The sequence below is a fragment of the Camelus ferus genome, chromosome 12 (assembly GCF_009834535.1).
Source record: "Camelus ferus isolate YT-003-E chromosome 12, BCGSAC_Cfer_1.0, whole genome shotgun sequence".
Classification (NCBI taxonomy): Eukaryota; Metazoa; Chordata; class Mammalia; order Artiodactyla; family Camelidae; genus Camelus; species Camelus ferus.
Genome location: NC_045707.1, coordinates 198,319 through 217,115, shown reverse-complemented (window position 1 = coordinate 217,115; position 18,797 = coordinate 198,319). Strand labels below are relative to the sequence as shown.

General features: G+C 40.3%; 2 protein-coding genes across 2 annotated transcripts; both read right to left on the bottom strand.

The window, feature by feature from the left end:
• Positions 1-2,156: 2,156 nt before the first annotated feature.
• Positions 2,157-6,382, bottom strand: LOC102517524 (protein HP-25 homolog 2). Its single transcript, XM_014568371.2, has 3 exons — positions 6,240-6,382; positions 4,285-4,422; positions 2,157-3,108 (listed from the first exon to the last, which is right to left on the bottom strand). The coding sequence occupies exons 1-3, from the start codon at positions 6,280-6,282 to the stop codon at positions 2,657-2,659; spliced, it is 633 nt and encodes a 210-aa protein (XP_014423857.2). The 5' UTR covers positions 6,283-6,382; the 3' UTR covers positions 2,157-2,656.
• A 4,812-nt stretch (positions 6,383-11,194) lies between these two features.
• On the bottom strand, positions 11,195-17,675 carry LOC102517278 (protein HP-25 homolog 1). Its single transcript, XM_032492087.1, has 3 exons — positions 17,527-17,675; positions 13,030-13,167; positions 11,195-11,854 (listed from the first exon to the last, which is right to left on the bottom strand). The coding sequence occupies exons 1-3, from the start codon at positions 17,567-17,569 to the stop codon at positions 11,397-11,399; spliced, it is 639 nt and encodes a 212-aa protein (XP_032347978.1). The 5' UTR covers positions 17,570-17,675; the 3' UTR covers positions 11,195-11,396.
• Between the last annotated feature and the right edge of the window lie 1,122 nt (positions 17,676-18,797).

Here is an 18,797-nt window from a genome sequence, read left to right as displayed (position 1 = left end):
TCTTTAGCGCCCTCCCCTATCCCTCTTTGTTCCAGCATGCTTTGTTCCAGGTGCAGAAATGTCTAGAGATATGACTTGTTAACTCCAGGTGCAGAAGACAAACACCAGACCAAGGACCATTGGAGGCGGAGGTCATGGTCTGATAACCACAGAACCAGGTGGCCCCATCACCAGGTTTTCTTGATGTCAGTACAATCGTGTCAAGGAGGAAAGAATGCAGCCCCTGCATGTTCACAGATGTTTATCAGAAGCTCTGTTTCTTGCTACTACCCCACCCCTGATCGGGCTCACAGTCTTGAGACGCTAGCCTGCTGTGACCTACTTTGCCTGGCAAAGAAGTAAAGCTCTTCTTTTCTGCTTCACCCAAAACTCTTGTCCCCAGATTTCAATTTGGCGCCAGGGCACAGAGACCGGGATTCGGCAACAGTATCACACTGGAGATGTCAGCCGTGGGGTAAGCAGGGAAAAAAGTAAGGCACATAAAACTGGAAAGGAAGAATCAAACGTTTATGACATTCCCAGTATGGATCTGGAAATAGGTTAACGCAGGTACTGTGAACAGCTTCTTGAGACTTTTGGGGACAGAACATACCACAATAGATTAATGGTAGAATTTTCCTTAAAAGTAACAGATATTCCCACTGATATTCATCCTGAGGAGAAATTAACGTCGGGGTGGAGACAACGCAGGCCCTGCATTGGGGAATGGCTGCATCTTCTCTTCCCCTTGGGCCGCAGGATCACTGAGATTTAAGAGGCATTGAGGAGAGACTTGGAGCAATGCAGCTTTTACTGTTTTACATCAGTTCCCTTCTTACGTGCTTTGGAGCAACTTCCTTACAGTTTTGCCAAATATTCTCCCCAACTTCTTTTATCTGTAATACTTTGAAGTGGCAAGAGAATGGTTTCTAGCCCTTGGCAAAGTTTCCATGTGTAATAGAAAAAGGTACAATCTGTCCTTCAAATATGGAATGGTGATGTATATAAGTAATAAGATTTCCCTCCTGATTATGTTTTACTCAAGCATTGAAGGCATGTGCAAGGCAAGCTCACCCTCTTATCAAGACGGCAGAGAGAGGCGACCTCCTAACAGGTCAGCCAGGTGAAAAAATATGGGGCTAATTCACCAAAAGTCAATTTTCCAAAAGCCAGTTCAGTAAACGAGCTACGTAATGATTGGCCATTGTGTGTGTTTTAGGATGATCTATGCGTTTGCCTATGATTGTCATAATTAATCAGTTATTTTGTATCTGTTATTTAAATCAAGAACTTTAAAGTGGTGCCGCTAACTCTAATACAGACAAATAACTACAAATGGTATAAATGTGAGTGCCAGAAAGTTGAGGGTGTAACTGGACTATTTTCTGGCAACAGGTCTATCAGTAGAGGGTAGGCTTGTGACTAGGGACAAACCTCCTCTGGATTTTGACCCCTCGGTTCACCAGAGCTTCATCCAAATGGGACAAAAGGGGCTTTGGGCAGCCGCTCCAGGGAACAGGGCGGCAGACAGCTGCCCGCATTGCTAAAATCATGTGTGTCTGTATTTCTTGCGAGACAAATGATGTGTGTACTTTCTATTACATTGAAAGTAAATTTCCACAGCGCTGTGTGGCCTGGTCAACATTTCCATACTCTAGAACCCTGTCAGTGTTTAACCAAAAGATCGTTAGTTCTGAGTAATAGATGTTACAATGTTTTACTCTCTCTTTCCTCTCTCTCCCACCATTGTCAGCAAAAGGAAATTAGTAGTAGAGATGTGTTTCTTTCCCATTGATGGGAAATGTTATTTTTACCCTCACCCTTGGACACACACACACACACACAGTAGCAGTCAAAAATAGCAAGAGTCAGTTTTGCATTTTTCATGTCCTTTCATCCCTATATAGTGATAAAGATGGTGGAAAATTGAATGGGAACATGTATCTTGAAAGAGGTTTGGAAGGATAAAGTGTCTTCCTTATGCTGTTTACCATGAGGAGAGATTTCATATTCAGAAACAGCTAAAACTTTGGAAAAAAACAAAATACATCCTCTCCAATCTTCGTTGAAATTTTTCAGAAATAACTCAAAAATACTGGCAAAATGATATGCCTCCCTCGAAGTGTTTCTGGATATTATAGAGTACCAAGTAAATTAAGACACGGCAGGTGAAACTATTTATTGAGGGTGAAGTGGTTGGAAAAGAGCATATATTTAATACATATAGTTTTATTTCCTTTTGCTCCTCTCCATGTCACACTGTAAATATCTGTTCATTGGGAGCTATGATCAAGACGTTTTCCCCCCCCATCAGGTGAAAAATTTTCAGCCATAATCAAGAACAGGAATAATGGCTTTCCTGTTTCCCCCACCTCCAAGCAGTAGGCAGCTTCCGATCAGTAATTGTTTCCTGACATACCCCTTCCCCAAAGTTTCTAGGATATAGCAGAGTACATGAAATGTGATGGAGTTTCAATAAGAAATTGTTGACCAGTTAATGGATTATAAATCTTAATTGTTCTTTGGGTTGCATTCACATTGGTGAACAGGGCATTCTTAATGGTATTCATTCAATGGTCTCACTTAAAAATATCTAAGGGGAAAGGGAAGTATTCTGTAGAATTTAGGATCACTTGAGGGATTTAAGTGTGCCTGTTATCCCTTAGCCAGTGTAATTTCAATAGAGCAAATACCCAAAGAACACGCTTTGAATCAATCCTTTCTCAGTCTCTGCTGTGTCTTGCTCGGATTCCAGCCAGACTCTGTCTCCCGCGGTCAGCTGCAAGATGACATTTCCGGAAACATGCCTATAATTATCCTCGGCCCTGGCTTCCTCCTCGAGGACTTGGGTGCCATTCTTCATGAGCCCTAACTTCAGGGCATGCTGGAACAGCTCGATGTCAAAGCCAAAGTGGTACACGCCAGGGACGCTGCAGGTGAACACGCCCGTGGTGAGGTTGAAGTGGTCCTGGTCGTTATGCAGGGCTTCCTTGAAGACAACGGGCTGGGAGGGGGCTGGGAGGGGATCACTCCGCTTCACTGCAAAGGCAGGTTTGGCGGGGGGTAGACACTCCTCAGTGTTTCCTGGAATCCCGGTTAGCCCTACTGGTCCTGGAAAGCCTGAAAACCCTTAACACCGAAGTAAACAGAAGGAGGTTGGAGGAGTTTTGAAGTTCATGCATTTCACAGCCCATACATTTCTTTCCACACTGCTCCTCCTCCCAATCTCACTCACCCTTCAAGGATCATCTTAAGCATCACTCTTCCCAGGAAGTCTTTCTCTCCTCTCTGCCATCACCGTAGCAGAATCCAGCATCTACTTTGATCATAGCATTTGCCACCCTGGATAGCAATCTCCCCCATCAAGTACCTATTTTGCTTCCTTAGTTAGACTATGAGCCAATGACCTACTTAATTTTGTTTCTAACGCAAAACCATCACAGTGTCCAGTGTAGAGTTGGTAGAGTCAGAATATTCTTAGAAGCAGTGATTGGATAGTCACTTGAATTGCCCTTCCCGTTGATTTCATAGGTAGATCATATGTTTTTTGTTATCACAAACACCAATTAAGGATGACTCTCGGGAAACACTGGCACAGGGAAATCTAGGAATTGGATCATTCCAGAGATAAAAGGGGATGTTAGAGCGATGTTTCCTGAGCTGGACTGTGCACTAGTGTCTGCAGGGGAGACTGTGAATAATACAGTACCTTGGCTAATAGTGCAGTGACCTTCTGAATCAGAATTTCAGGGGGGTGAATCCAGGAAACTGCATATTAAACAACGTCCACAGATAATTGTGATGCACAATCAGGCTAGGAATTCCTGATGCAGGATCGAATTGGGATAGTTTCCAGCAAGGTTGAGATGGCAGAGCTAGTTCTCAGACTTGAGGGGAAATCTCCTAACACCTGATTCTCAATGGTCGTCTCCAATACCATTTGGCCCTTGAATTTGCAGGAAACTCACCAGTACCCGTATTAATTATGGGTGAGCATACAGTAACTGCCACTTTAAAGAGTGCACCAATTTAAAAGCTATCTGAACCGTCATTTAGGTTTACATGGTGGCGTCTTCAGGACTCATCCCTGAAGTTTTTCTGGGGTAAAAACCTCGTCACCTGTTTTAAGATCCTAGGTGCTTAGCTGTGCTTGGAAGTGGAAGTCTGCGGTAATTTTCCTCCAGAAAATCATTGTCTCAGTCAGTTACTGTGGGAAACACCTGGGTAATTTCCACTGGGTTTATGGATATTTCAGTCAGAGAGAAAGAAGTGACCAATGCAATGTGGAGAAAAATGTTTTCTCACCTCGAGGGCCAGGAGGCCCCATGGGGCCGGGGGGCCCTGGAGGTCCGGGATATCCTTGAGAATCACAGGGCCCTTGAATTTCTGGAGAGTTGACATCGGCCACGGCTGATACGACAGACCAAGCTAAAATCCCGACACCTAGAGCAGGGGGTCAATGGATAAAAGTTCACAGAAGTTGAAAGTTGGTGCTGCTTCTCTTGAAGGATTATGTTCCCAGCACTGTTTAGGGCAGCAAATTCTCCCAATCACAAGAGCTAAGTATGAGCTTAGTCATATCAGTGCTTTCCCCTTGCCCCCATCTTGCTCCTTGATGGGGTACAATCAGGGCCAAAGTTGATCTATAGGTCCCTTGTATTGGATGTTAATGCTGCTTATTGAAACTTGAACTTCTGAGGGCCTAGAGGTTTTCTCTAGGACACCCAAGCTTCGGTCTCTTTAAGTAAATGCTCCCAGTGGTATCATCCCTATGATGGTCGGGCACTTGTAGCGCTTACAATTAAGCACAGTGTTGCCTCAAAAACAAGCCAATTGGAAGTTTCATTTACTACTCACTGCTTATATCTGCACGGAAAACTTCTTTTCATTCTTAAAAACCAGTTCAGAGATCACTCATCTTGGGAAATACTCCATGACATGAGAAGACAGTCTATGAAGACGGGTGCCTCTCTTATGGGTAAACACTAGGGGAAATTATCCCAGAAGACTGCCATCCATCTCATCAACGATACATCGATGCAACAACTTGTTATGTGTAGTCGTTTAAGTGTTAACCTTTTAACTGGTAACATCTTTTTTATAAAAACTGTTTATGGAGATACTGTTTGCATACCATAAAACTCTCTCATTTTTTTCCATTTTCATATTCTTTTTCATTACAGATTACTAAAAGATACTGAATATAGTTCCCTGTGCTATACAGTAGAAACTTGTTGTTTATTTAATATATAGTAGTTAGTATCTGCGAATCTCGTACTCCCATTGTATCCCTTCCCACCCTCTTTTTTCTGATTTATTTTGTGATTGCACATAAGGTGCCTCAATTACTCCATAAAAAAAGTTCAGCGTGTCCTCCCCCATCTTTGCAGGTGTATAATTATGTCCAAACTCATCAGGTTGGATACATTAAATACGTAGTCTTTTGCATGTGAATCATACCTCACGAAAGTGGTTTTAAAAAAATTCGAGAGGGAGGACGGGACAGTGTAGCAGATCATAACTAGATATGTGAATGGAAAATGTCCAAATCTTTTTGCTTTTGTAGTATAAAGACTAGGAACTCAAACTGAATACTGTAGAAATTAGAATTTAATTCCGTATTGTAATTAGTTAACAGTGAAAGAAGTTAGATCATTTTCAGGAGACAAGAAGAAGACTACGGGGGAAAGCTGGAGGTAGAAGGGACTGAAAATGGGATCAAAACAGGAGAAAGTGACACAGGAAGAATGACAGCAGCTCTCCGATGGGTAGAGAGAGGAAGTGAGTGGCAGAATCCGAGATGCGTGCAAAGAAAAGCTCAGAGACCCTGCAAGCGCCGACCTGCTTGATTGTAAGGATCAGCGGATTAGCATTAGGTTATGTGTCAGAGGATGGACATAGAAAACACATTGACAGTCCATAGTCAAATACGTAAAAATTTTGCATCATCTGCCCTTCGGCTTTATTGAAGCCATAATTCCCCTGTACTCACTTACATACAGCAGACCTACTTACATCTGGATGACACAAGCTTTGGCTCACATAAAACTTCCACTTCCGCTCCTTTCTGTTTGCCGTATCAGACTGGAAAGGCTGAAATGAATCTATCATTTTGTCCAGTGTTATGGGAAAATCGTGTCTCGGAATTGTTATGATAATAAAAAGAACTGCAGGTGATCACAGGAGACTGAACTTTGGGTAGTTCTGTGTACCAGCAGAGGGGGTCCAGTTCCTTACCTGTCAGTACTGGTTACACTTACCGACAATTCCCATGGAGAGAGACCGTCCTCCTTCCCTAGGCATCCTGATGTAGAGGCGGAAATTGCTGTAATGAGTATGTCTTCAGCTGTTCTGTTCCTTTTCCACTTGTTTGCCTTTCAAAGGTACGGGGAAGATATTCTAATAAATCAGTTTTCTTTAATATTTAATTTTTTGGCTTATCTGAGGCCAATGACCTCAGCTGGTTTTCACCAGAGTAAAGTACAAGTTGATGTTCAAACAGAGGCTCTGTTTGTTATTTGTTCCTTTTTTTCTTTAACTATCTTTTTTTTTGAATAATTAAGAATTTTTTTTAAGGATTTAAACTTACCTCCACTACTGGTTCATTATCTTTACCTTTGATTTTATTGTTTTAGTATGCTTTTTCTAACATTTAGAGTATATATTTTCAACTTATCACAGTATAATTACAAATATTATACCTCATCATTTAATAGATAAAAACTTTAAAGCAGTATATTTTCATTTCCCCCCTTTCATTCTTTGCTGGTATTTCTGTCATGTTTGTTTTCATACCTTCCAAACTATCACAATACATAATTGTTTTTCTTGTTTGCAACAATTATTTTTTAAAGTCAGTAAATGAGCAACATATTTCACATGGTTCCACAAATTTACTATTTCTGGTGCTCTTTATTTCTTCAGGTAAATCTGAGTTTCCTTCTTCACCATGATTTTTCAAGAATATTTTCACTGGATGTACAAATCCAGGCTGATCATCATTTTCTTTCATCGCTGCAAAGGTATACTTCTATTGTCTTCTACATTTCACAATTTCCTTGGATAAATCACCAACCTTTATTATTTTTTCCTTTAAAAGTAATATGCTATTTTCTCTGACTGCCAGATTTTCTCTTCGTAATGATTATGAAATTAAAAATGTGGTGAACATTAAAAGGAGAGTATCATAATGTTTTAACAGTCCAACAAAGGAAGGATTTGCACAAGTCAGCTCAATCATCTTTTCTAAGGAAGCCATTCTATGAGCATTCTCACTAGTCAACATTGTTGAGGGTGGTTTGAAAGTACAGATAAGTGGGGGAGAAGTAGACTCTAGTTAATAGGAGGTGCAGGGGCCCTCTGTGGCTACAAGCATTGCACATTTGTGGACTAAAATGCTGTTTAGTTAGAGCTGTAAATAAAGGAAAGACTGAGATGCAAATGGAGAAGGATGGAGGAGACAGGCCATGCACAGCATCGTAAGCCAAGCAAAAGGATTGGTTTTCATCCTAAAGAAAATTGGAAATCATTAAAGGATTTTAAGCAGGGGATAGTATGACCATATTTACATTTTGCAAAGCTCCCATGGGTTGATAGGTAGAATGACTAAAATAGTATCACTTTAAAAAGATAAATGGGGCCAGAAATAAGCTAATTTCTCAGTTTTGTATACTTGAAAGCTATCCAACCCACAGATAGTCTTATTGACTTCACTATGGTTATTGAATCACTTGGGATTCTGAGCTTACTTGTTCAATTATTTATCCCTCCTCTGTAACATTTACTGAGGTCTAGTGTTTATTAATTATGTGTCTCACGTGTATACCTACATATAAGACCAAGTCTTACCCATTTTTAGGGATAAGTCTTGTTCATTTAACCCAACAAAAAAAGGACTGGCTCATTTCTTTAAGGAAAGAAGAGTGATGGAGAATTACATAGAGAAGTGAGGAAGATGACAGACCCTAGAGAAAGCATAGCCACAGAAGAAAATATATAGGTTTTGCATGAGTAGGGAGACTACCAGGACAGGAAAGATCCCTCAGCTGGCCTGGACTGACATGAACTGGCAGAGTTAGGAATGCATAAATACCTCTAAGACCGTTAAATGAATTAAAGTTATCATCAATCTTCTGAAAAAAAATCTCGAGACCAAGATGATTTCACTAACAAATTTCACCAAACATTTGAAGAAGAAATAAACACAATCTTAAAAATTCTCCTTCAGAAAATAAAAAAAGAAGACAATTCGTAACTCATTTTTTAAGACCAGCATTGTCCTGATACCAAAATCAGACAAAGATAATATTAAGAGAGAAAACTACGAAGTCATATCCTTCCTGAACATAGATGCAAATATCCTCAATACAATTTTAGCAAAAGAAATCCGACAATATATAAACAGAATAACACACCACAACCAAGTAGGGTTTACTGAGGAACACAAGGCTGTTGCAATCTGCAGACCTCAACAATATTAACAGTTTAAAGAAGAAAATCCTCAGGGTCATCTCAATAGATGCATAAAAACATTCAACAAAAATCAACTTCCATTCATGATAAAATTATCATCAAACCGAGAATAAAATTGAATTTCCTCAATCTGATAAAGATTATCAACAAAAAGTCCATAGCTAGCATCGTACTTAACCATCAAAGACCAAATTCTATTCTCCTAAGATCAAAAAAAAGTAAGGATGTCTACTCTCACTCTTATTCAGCATAGTCCTACCCAATGCAAAAAAGCAGTTAAAGGAAATAAAAGGCACACAGAATGGGGAAAAAATCTGTCCCTATTTGTAGATGACATGATTGTCTATGTTAAAATTTCAAGGACTCTACAAAAGAAACTTCTAGAGCTAACCAGTGAGTTAGGCAAGGTTGCAGGACACAAGGTCAGCACACGCACACACACACTCACACACACATCAGTCACATTTTTGTATACTAGAAGTGAACCACTGGAAATAGAAATGAAAAACACTGACACAACGTTGTAAAATGACTATTACTCAATAAAAAAAAATGTTCAAAAAAAAAAAAAGAAATGAAATACACAATACCACATATTATGGCTGTGAAAAAATGAAATACTTATGCAAAAGTCTAATAAGACGTACGGGAGATGAATGCTAAAAACCAATCAATAAGCCCACTCCTGGGTATTCATCCTAGAGAAATGAAAATCTATGTTCTTGCAAAGATCTGTGCATAAAAGTTCCTAACAGTTTTATTTGTTATAGCCCCAAACTGGGAACAAACCAAATGGCCTTCAATGAGTGAATGAATGGGTAACAAACTCTGGTATGTCATATAATGAAATACTTGCGAGCAACAAAAAAGAAAAAAAATTATTGATACACACAGCAGCTTCAATGTGTTAAAACACAAAATTCCATCAGTAGATCTGAAGATCTAATTGGCTTTAGTAGGTGATTCCTGAATCACGTGGCATCCCATCTAGCAACTAGAAGATGCTCCAAGAAATGGTACAAAATGGAAGGCTCTTGTAGAAAGGAGGGTGGGGCAAAGAAGCCATTAGCAGAAGAATGGAGAGGGTTATTTGGAGCCAGGACGTCTTCTGGGGGGAAGGAAATGGTGAAGATCTCATCAAGCAAACTGCCTCTTCTTCCTTTGGAAGATGGAGGTGGCACCACGGGACAGACTACCTCATTGGTGCTGACCAGCAAATCCCCAAATGGTTGATTAAGATTACATTTCTGGGGAAGGTCAAAAGTGCAGCTAGGTTAGGTACTAAATCTAGGTTTGGTGTCATGGGCTTTAGCACAAGTGATACCATTTGGGGCCTGTGGGTTTTCTCTTTATTAGGTGGATTTTGAATTCATTGTTTTTCATGAAAAGGTCAATCACAAAGCCACTCAAATATCCATCAGCAGAAGAGTAAGTAAGTAAATGGTGGTGTATTCATACAATGAAACACTATACATTTCTATACAATGAAATACTACACTACTGCTACCACAGTGTGCATAGAGTTCACAGACATTATGATGTGTGGAAAAACACTAGACACAAAAGATTTTGTATTGAATGATGTCACTCATATAAGGTCCAAGAATAGGCCAAGATAGTTGATGATGCTAAAAGTCAGAATAATGGATTCAGCGCTGCAGATGTGGTTGTGGGCCAGAAGAGCACCAAGGAGACTTCTGGGACGATAGAAATGCTCTCTACAGTCATCTGGATGTATCCATGTTTGTATGTGTACAAAATTAATTAGGCTGTGTACCTGAGAGTTGTGCACTTTACTAAAGTTCAGCTGTAGAAAAGTATACATGAAGTATATATATTGAAGTTTATAATTCAATAATAAAAAAGCAAAACCCACCAGTATTTTTTAAAGTCTAGTCATCAGTAGTGTAAGGTTGGCTTAGATCCTCATCACGATGTACAAAGAGCTTGATTACTTTTATCCTGCTTCATCGTATATTATGTGGCTTTGGTTTAATGCCTGCAAGATGGTTGTTGCGGCTGGAAGAACCGCATCTTCATTCTTTATAGAGAAATGGAGAAAGCAAAGGGCAGAGGCCAGAGGCCAAAGACTGCAAGTCAGTTGAATTGCTCCCATTTTAAATGCGACTCCAGCAAGTATCGTGAACTTACATCTCACCAGAAAAGATGGTGTTTTCTACGGTCACCCTGAATGGAATAGAATCTCGTCAAATTACATTTTTGTAATCGGGCTTATTGAGGCAATGCAAACAAACTTAGCTAGAATGGAAATTAGCTGGAAGAAGGATTATTGAGTAAGGAACTAACAGCCTGAAGGAAATTAATGATCCTGAAAATTATGAAGCCACAGAAATTCCCTCACCTCTGTCTTTGGCCCTCTGCCTCTATTGCCACGTCACCCACCCAGTTATGCCTTTGGGAAATCATCAGATGGGAAGCATTTTCATTTGGTCTTTTAAACCAACTTGCTATCTCTGCCAGAGATATTTACTTCTATATTTATATCCTTAATTCCAAAAATAGATTTGAGACTTTGAGCAAGGTTTTTGTCCCCTGGAAGAGACCAAAAAAAAAAAAAAAAAAAAAAAGCAGGCTTAATAAAAGAACGGAATGGGGCTTTTTCTGGTGTATTCAATAGGAATCTGGCTGGGCAGCTTCCTATCTCAATCTTTCCCCCCCCCCCTACATTTTTGCCACTCAGGACCTTGAATGTTGGGAAATCACAAAAAAGAAATCGTTGAAATGTTGATGAACCATGAGTCTTTATTGATTTCAGTGATTGGTAATACATTCATTTTGTTCAACTTGGCCATTACTGATTTTGTGAGCTGTTCATCTTTTAACAATTCTAGAGGAAATACTTGGCATGAGAGGAGTAGAAAGCTTCTTTTCTTAAATTCAGAGTTACTTGAGGGAGGGAACTATGCAGCTAACCCAAAGCCATCTTAATTTCCATTGATCAAAAATCCATAAAACACGGTTTGAATCGTTCCTTTTCCAGATTCTTCTTTGTCTAGCATTGACTCCAGCCAGACCCTGTCCCCTTTCTCCAGCTGCAGGATGGAACTTCCTGAAGCATGCTCATGGCCATCCTTGGCCTCTGCCTGTTTGTCTCTGATCTGGGTGGCATTCCGTAGGAGACCCACCTTGACAACGTTCTGAGACAAGGCAATGTCAAAGCCAAAGTGGTACACACCGGGGACGTGGCAGGTGAACACCCCCGTGGCCAGGTCAAAGTGGCCGGGACAGTTGTACAGAGCTTCCTGGAAGACAATGGGCTGGGAGGGTCCCGGGAAAGACCCATTCAGCTTGACGGAAAAGGCAGACTGAGGTAGAGATGGGCACTTCTCAACCTCTCCAGGTAACCCAGTTTTCCCTCTTGGTCCTGGTACACCTGGGAGTCCTAAATTTCAAAATAAACAAGCAAACAAAATAGAATGATATAATTTAAGATTTTGTATTTTGTACGGTATATGAATTATTTCTTCCTTTCTACCCCTCTTCCCCTCCAACTTCTTTCTTCTCACTGGTCAAAGCCTAGCCCAAGTATCACTGCTTCCAGAAGGTTCTCCTGTGTCCTCCAGATTTGGAAAAGTTCTATCGCCTTGTACCACATTTGGTATTGATTGTCACCATGGTTATAAAGAATTACCACAAAGAATTGTAATCTCTCCTTTATGTGACTATTTCCTTATCCATACTGGGAGCTAGGGTCTGAATTTTCTTTCTAAATGCTATATTCAGTATCAATCATCAAATTAGCACTCAAAATATGTTCAACAAGTGAATAATTAAATGATGAATATGTGAATTGATCATTAAACATGTTCTGCCATGTTTTTTCTTTACCATAAGGCTGAATATTAAGGATCACTCTTGGCAGTTACCCAGACAAATCCAGGGATCATATCATAACAGAATTAAATGGGAATTTTGAACAGTGGTATCCAAACATGCCTGTTTCTTAGACCCAGTTGTGGAACACCATCCCACCCGAATCCCCCAATTATTCAATGCCAGTCTACACTGTGGGCCTTTCAAGGAATCTCTGAGGATGGAGACTAGGAAGCTAAATGTTAACAAGTCTGTGGATGAGTGATGCTCAGCCAGATTTCAAAAACCACTGCTTCAGAAGGTTGGTACAAGTGTTCAAAGCGGATGGGATCGCCACGTGAGCTTAGCCCAGCGTACCTCTCAGCAGAAGACAAGAGACCAGGAAGCCATGTATCTGCTGCCCCATGTGCCTGATGTATGAAGCTCAGCTCACACCTACACCGTGCGACACCAGTGTGAGTGCTCTGCCCTAGTCTCAACGTGGACTGCACATCCCACATGTCCAAAGAGCTGTTTTAACATATAGATTTCTTGGTAGTTAGATGCTGTCTTAGTGGAAGAACATTACGACTCTTCAGGGTTGAGAAAAAGAGGGCGTAGTCATTTGTTACCAAGAAATGACTTGCCTTAATGATCAGTATTCTCATCAGATCACCTGGAAGATCTCAGTGAATCCATGAACATTGCCATCAGAGAGAATCTATGAGAGGCCAATAGAGCAGTTAGGTTTTTTTTTTTTTTCACCTGGAAGTCCAATTGGCCCTGGAAGACCTCTGGGTCCTTGAGGTCCTGGGGGTCCATGAGGTTCACACGGCTGACCATCTTTTGAAGACTTGACATTGGCCACAAGTAATGGGACAAATAGGGCTAAAATCCAGCAACCTGAAGCAGAAGAAAAATGAATGAAGTTTCAAGTAAGCTGGGAGATGGATCAGCCTCCCATAAAGAGACTGTCTTACAAATTTTGTCAAGTGGCTGCACGTTTTCACAATTCCAAGAAAATGATGTTATTTTGGTCTTTAGTTCCACCAAATGCCACACGTATCAATGCTGTGACTTAGCCAGAGAAGATCAGAAGGCACGCTGAGTTGAGATGATTTCATGGCGAGCACAAAATCCAAGAAAATCAGCTAATCCATCCTATTTGAAACCAATGCTGCTTTCCCAATCTCATGCGAACCCCAGAGGTTCTCTCTCGGGGACTCAGAGCCTCCTGCCATCTGTTGAGCAGTCACCTTTAAATAATTGGATGAGTAATCTTGTTCTTATGATGAATAAGCACCTGAATTGCCCATTTATTCTATATTGACTTATTGCTTTATTGTTTGAATGGGCTTGGAACAGAGAAGATATATGATGAATTGTTCCTTGATGGTGAATGAACCAATAAATACCAGATATTGAATTAGCCAACTACTCTTTCCCACTACCCTAAAATTTTTTACTTAGTCACCTTCATTCCACTTTGAAGTATCAAACCAATAAGAACAATCTGCTTGCATTATACTTGCTTCGATGAATGCACCTGTTGTATTTCCCCCTTTATGAGACTACCAGGTCCTTGAGGGTAGCATTAAATCTTCTACCAACCCTCAGTAATCAACTTTCAGGGGTTACAAATATACACAACAACTACAGGAAACACAAGCAACTTTAACATGAGTCATACACTCTTGAAAGCAGAGGGTTTCAATTCTTAAAGTACCAGTCAGTGATCACAACTTTTAGAATATCTTTTCTAATTCAAACAAGACATTAATCACTTTTTGACTTTAATTGATGATCCAAATGATGCTCTTCCAAAGCTGAAGACAAGTCATGAAAGGAAATACACTAATTTATGAGCGTATTTTAAAAGTCAGAGGACGTCGATTCAAATTCTAGCATTGCTACCTTAATGCTGAGTGATCTTAGGTCAGTCACTTAACTTCTCTAGCAGCTGTATCTACAGAATGATGCTGGGAGCATGTGCTTGCCATGTTTAATAGTTTTAAAGTTTAAGAAGATATGTGTATAGTCTTTGTATGGATGTCTAGCAGATAATTCATATTTCTTTATGAGTTATTTCTTATTAATTTTATTCTTATTGCTATCTTCCAAGCAAAGTGCTATTCTGATTTTAAAACTAGAGAGAATGTTAATGCAAAGAGTTTCAACAACCGATCACATGAAAATGAAGGACACGTCTCAAAACAATTTAAAAACAACCCTGAGAGAATCTTGAACAGTTTGACACATTCCAGTGTTTCATGTTTCCCAAACTCCTCCACGAAACAGTGAGGGGCTTGGTAACCGAGACCTGGAAAAGGTGATGGCTGTACTGTTGTTACGGAAACGACAGGCCAGTCAAGAAACAAGCACCACTCGGAGGGTTGGAGTACTCAGATGTATTATGCCGGCGGGCTCAGAGGGGCTTCTGCCCCGAAGCTCTGAGCACCTCCAAGACGTGCGCATGAGGTTTTATAGGGTAAAGTACAAGCTTGGGGTATTCGGCCAATAGGCATGGAACAGCTTTAGCAGTATTAGCATCACAAAAGTGGAGGCGGGGAGGCAGCAAACCAACATTCCAAAGCCAGATACGTATCTTTGAAAACCCAGCTGGCTAGCAAAAAAACATGAACAGCAAACCAACACTAATTAACCTAGATTTACAAGTTACTCTAGCAGAACTCAGATCAGTATTCCGATACTTAGATTTGTGAGTTATCTTGTTAGCCCAGCCCAGCCTCTCCTTCACATTCCTAAACTTGTGAGTTATCTTGTTAGACCAGCCCAGCTTTTCCTTCACACTGTCTCCAGGCTTTTAAGTTTTGAGGATGAAACCAGGATTGAAACCCACATATCCAGACTCTCTGGTGATTTGTTCTTTCACACAAATACGATGCTGGATTGTCTATGTCTTGGTGGATAAAAGTGGGCCACAATTTTTGCTTACAGTCACTGCCTCCCCCATTCCATTCCATATACACACACATATTCATATAAACACACAAAGGCCACCCAGGGAACTAAATTAAAATGATATATTCAATTGATTTTGCTGAGATGAACCAGCATTATTCTCAAAATTATAAGGCCAGGACAATAAACTGTAACAGGAAATCTTTCATTGAATTTATTGTAGGAAAATTGATGAGGACTTTGTGGTTTAACTTACTCAGTATCCATAAATGAAAATCCAGGAAAATTATTTCCTTTTGCCCTAAGTTCAAGACCCTCAAGAAAGAAGTAGGCGTGACCTTCGTACACAAAAAATAATTTGCATAAATGATTTTTAAGAAGTAGGCATAAACGTTACAAAACAATTTGCATAAGTGACTACGTCTTTATCATGAAGCTTGGATACAAATTTTCATTTAAATTTCAAAACCTGTCTTGATACCTACACCTTATTTTCTCCAGTCTTTATTTTTGCCTACTTGTTTTGGGCTTTGCTATAATGAAAGGTTTTTTTTTTCTTTTAAAAGTCAATACTCCTCTGTCTGTTTATATTGTCCTGTGAGTACTTGTGAATTCATGTAAACTCACTCCAGTTCTCTGCGGAATCAGGGAAAATTTGAGAGACAGAAGTGAAAACTAGATGTGCATGAGGGTGTATGTGTGTGTCTGGCGGGGCTGGCAAACAGCTACAATGCTTTGAAAATATTGATTGGGAATTTTACATATTAATAATTAATAACAATAGATATTATCAAAATATACTTTACTGTCTTATCAGTTGATATTGTTGAATAGTAAAGGAGTAAAATTAGTTGTGTGAACGAAAAATACTGCAAACCATATCAGTAAACAAAGAATGCTGAAGCCATCAAGTCATCAGCGGCTGCCGCCACCCCCCAGTGAGGACAGGCCTGCAGCCCAGCCTCTGCAGCCACTCACAGTGGTGCCCTCTGAGGGGACTCAGAATAAGAAAGGACAGGATACTGGCCCTAGATAGCTAGATGCTTGTCAAAGGAATGAATTCAATGAGCTCAAATGTTTGCTCCCTCCCATACATAAAAGAGCGCTAAATTCTTGAATTTGAGATGCCTGGTTTTCTTTAGGTAATAAATAATCTTTTATTGTTCCAACTACCTGGTCTTTGTTGTAAAGCTCCTATATATCCTAGCTCCTCCCCTACCTCTTCAGAGCAGTACCCCAGAGTGATCTGAGAGCCATCCCAGCTCGAGTCCTCCCGCCAAATAAAACATAACTCTCAACTTTAAGGCTGTGCATTTATTTCAGTCAACAGTTTGAAGACAATGAACAGGGATTTCAAGTGGGACATAATCAAGAGAGAGCTAAAAAGGGACTCAAAGAGAATAAACAGTAAACACACAATAGTCACAGTGAAACACATTTGGGGGTGAAATCAAGACAAAGAAAGGCAGTAACAGAGACAGATATCAAGAAGGAGAAAGAGAATAAGAAATTTTAACATGTAGAGCAGTGTGTTTTACTATTGGTTTGATCATGAGCATTGTAGTTTTCAATTTTAATGCATAATTGGAAACTATAAAGGACTTTGTTAGCATCCATTCTTTTGTTTATGTGATAATAGCCTTGATTTAATTTGAGTGACTGGACATTAATTTCATATTGAAAGCAAAGGTCTTGGTTCCCAGGTGACACCTACTCCTTCTCCGTTATTTGCAATATCCAATTGGCAGGTTTGAGAAAATGCCTTTCTTTTTGGCCAGCATTACCTGAAACTGCCTTCCAGGGTTGTTCTAATTTAAATAATAATAATAATAATAATAGAAATCACATGCAGAGAGAAGAAATGTGAAGGAAAAGCTGGCTGGGCTAACAAGATAACTCACAAGTCTAGGTATCGGAATACTGATCTGAGTTCTGCTGCACTAACTTGTAAATCTAGGTTAATTAGTGTTGGTTTGCTGTTCATGTTTTTTTGCTAGCCAGCTGGGTTTTCAAAGATACATATCTGGCTTTGGAATGTTGGTTTGCTGCCTCCCTGCCTCCACTTTTGTGATGATAATGCTGCTAAAGCTGTTCCATGCCTATTGGCCGAATACCCCAAGCTTGTACTTTACCCTATAAAACCTCATGCGCACGTCTTGGAGGTGTTCAGAGCTTCGGAGCAGAAGCCCCTCTGAGCCCGCCGGTGTAATACATCTGAGTACTCCAACCCTCCGAGTGGTGCTTGTTTCTTGACTGGCCTGTCGTTTCTGTAACAGAAAGTGCAACTTACCAACACAATGGGTTGATTTCATCTTGACAGACATTGCTAAGAACACTTACCCACGATGCTCATGGAGAGAGCGCTTCCCTTTTCCCCAGGCATTGAAGCTTTTTCACGGACCACCTCCTCACCTGTCCTATAACTAGCTTGTCTGCTTGATTTTGAAACATTATGGTAAATGGTTTAATAGATTGGTTTTGTCTCAATATTTGATCTTCTGGACTCTTGAGGCTGAAGTCAGGGTTAATTTTTAATCAGAACAGTTAAACATTGAAATACGTTTAGGACAGCTGACAAGTTGACATCCCAAGTGAGAACACCTCTGTCCACCCACCCCAGGAAGGCATCTCTTCTTACGATGGCCAAGCCTGGGCCCATTAGGCTGACGAGCTCTGGGGTATTCCCCTGCTCCTGGTCATTTCTTTAACACCACCTGAGAGTCCACCTCTGACTCTTCCTGGACAACAGAAATATGAGATGGACTAGACTCTCATTTCCTTTACTCTAAACCCATAATTTTATAGACTGGGAAATTGGCCCAGGGGGAAGAAGTGACTTAGGTGATAAAATCAGGTCTAAATATAGGACAATAAAGGCTTTTCTCCTAATTTAAGAGCCCAGGTGTCTTTTCTTCAACTTCTCTCCCTTACTATCAATATATCCGATAAATTCTTGCTTTGCCATAATAATCAACAGTCAACTGAAATAAATGCACAGCCTAAAAGTTGAGAGTTATGTTTTATTTGGCAGGAGGACTTGAGCCAGGATGATAGCCTCTCAGATGGCTCTGAGGGACTGCTCCGAAGAGGTAGGGGAGGAGCTAGGATATATAGGAGCTTTACAACAAAGACCAGGTAGTTGGAACAATAAAAGATTGCTTGTTATCTAAAGAAAACCAGGCATCTAAAGTTAAAGAATTTAGTGCTTTTCTATGTATGGGAGGAAGCAAACATTTGGGCTCATTGAATTCATTCCTTTGACAAGCATCTAGCCATCTAGGGCCAGTATCCTGTCCTTTCTTATTCTGAGTCTGCTCAGAGTGCACCATTGTGAGTGGCTGCAGAGGCTGGGCTGCAGGCTCGTCCCCACTCAGGGGTGGCGGCAGCCGCTGATGACTTGGTTTCAGCATTCTTTGTTTACTGATATGGTTGCAGTATTTTCATTCACACAACCTACTGACATCCTTGTATGTGCCCACCAAGCTCTCTGCTTGCCAAGGTGAACCGAAGTTAAAAATTTAATTGAGAGTGAGACCTTGGGAATAGCTTGGCAATCTTTAAAAAGCAACATAAAACTGGACAAAATTGCCAAAAAACAAACAATTAAAATT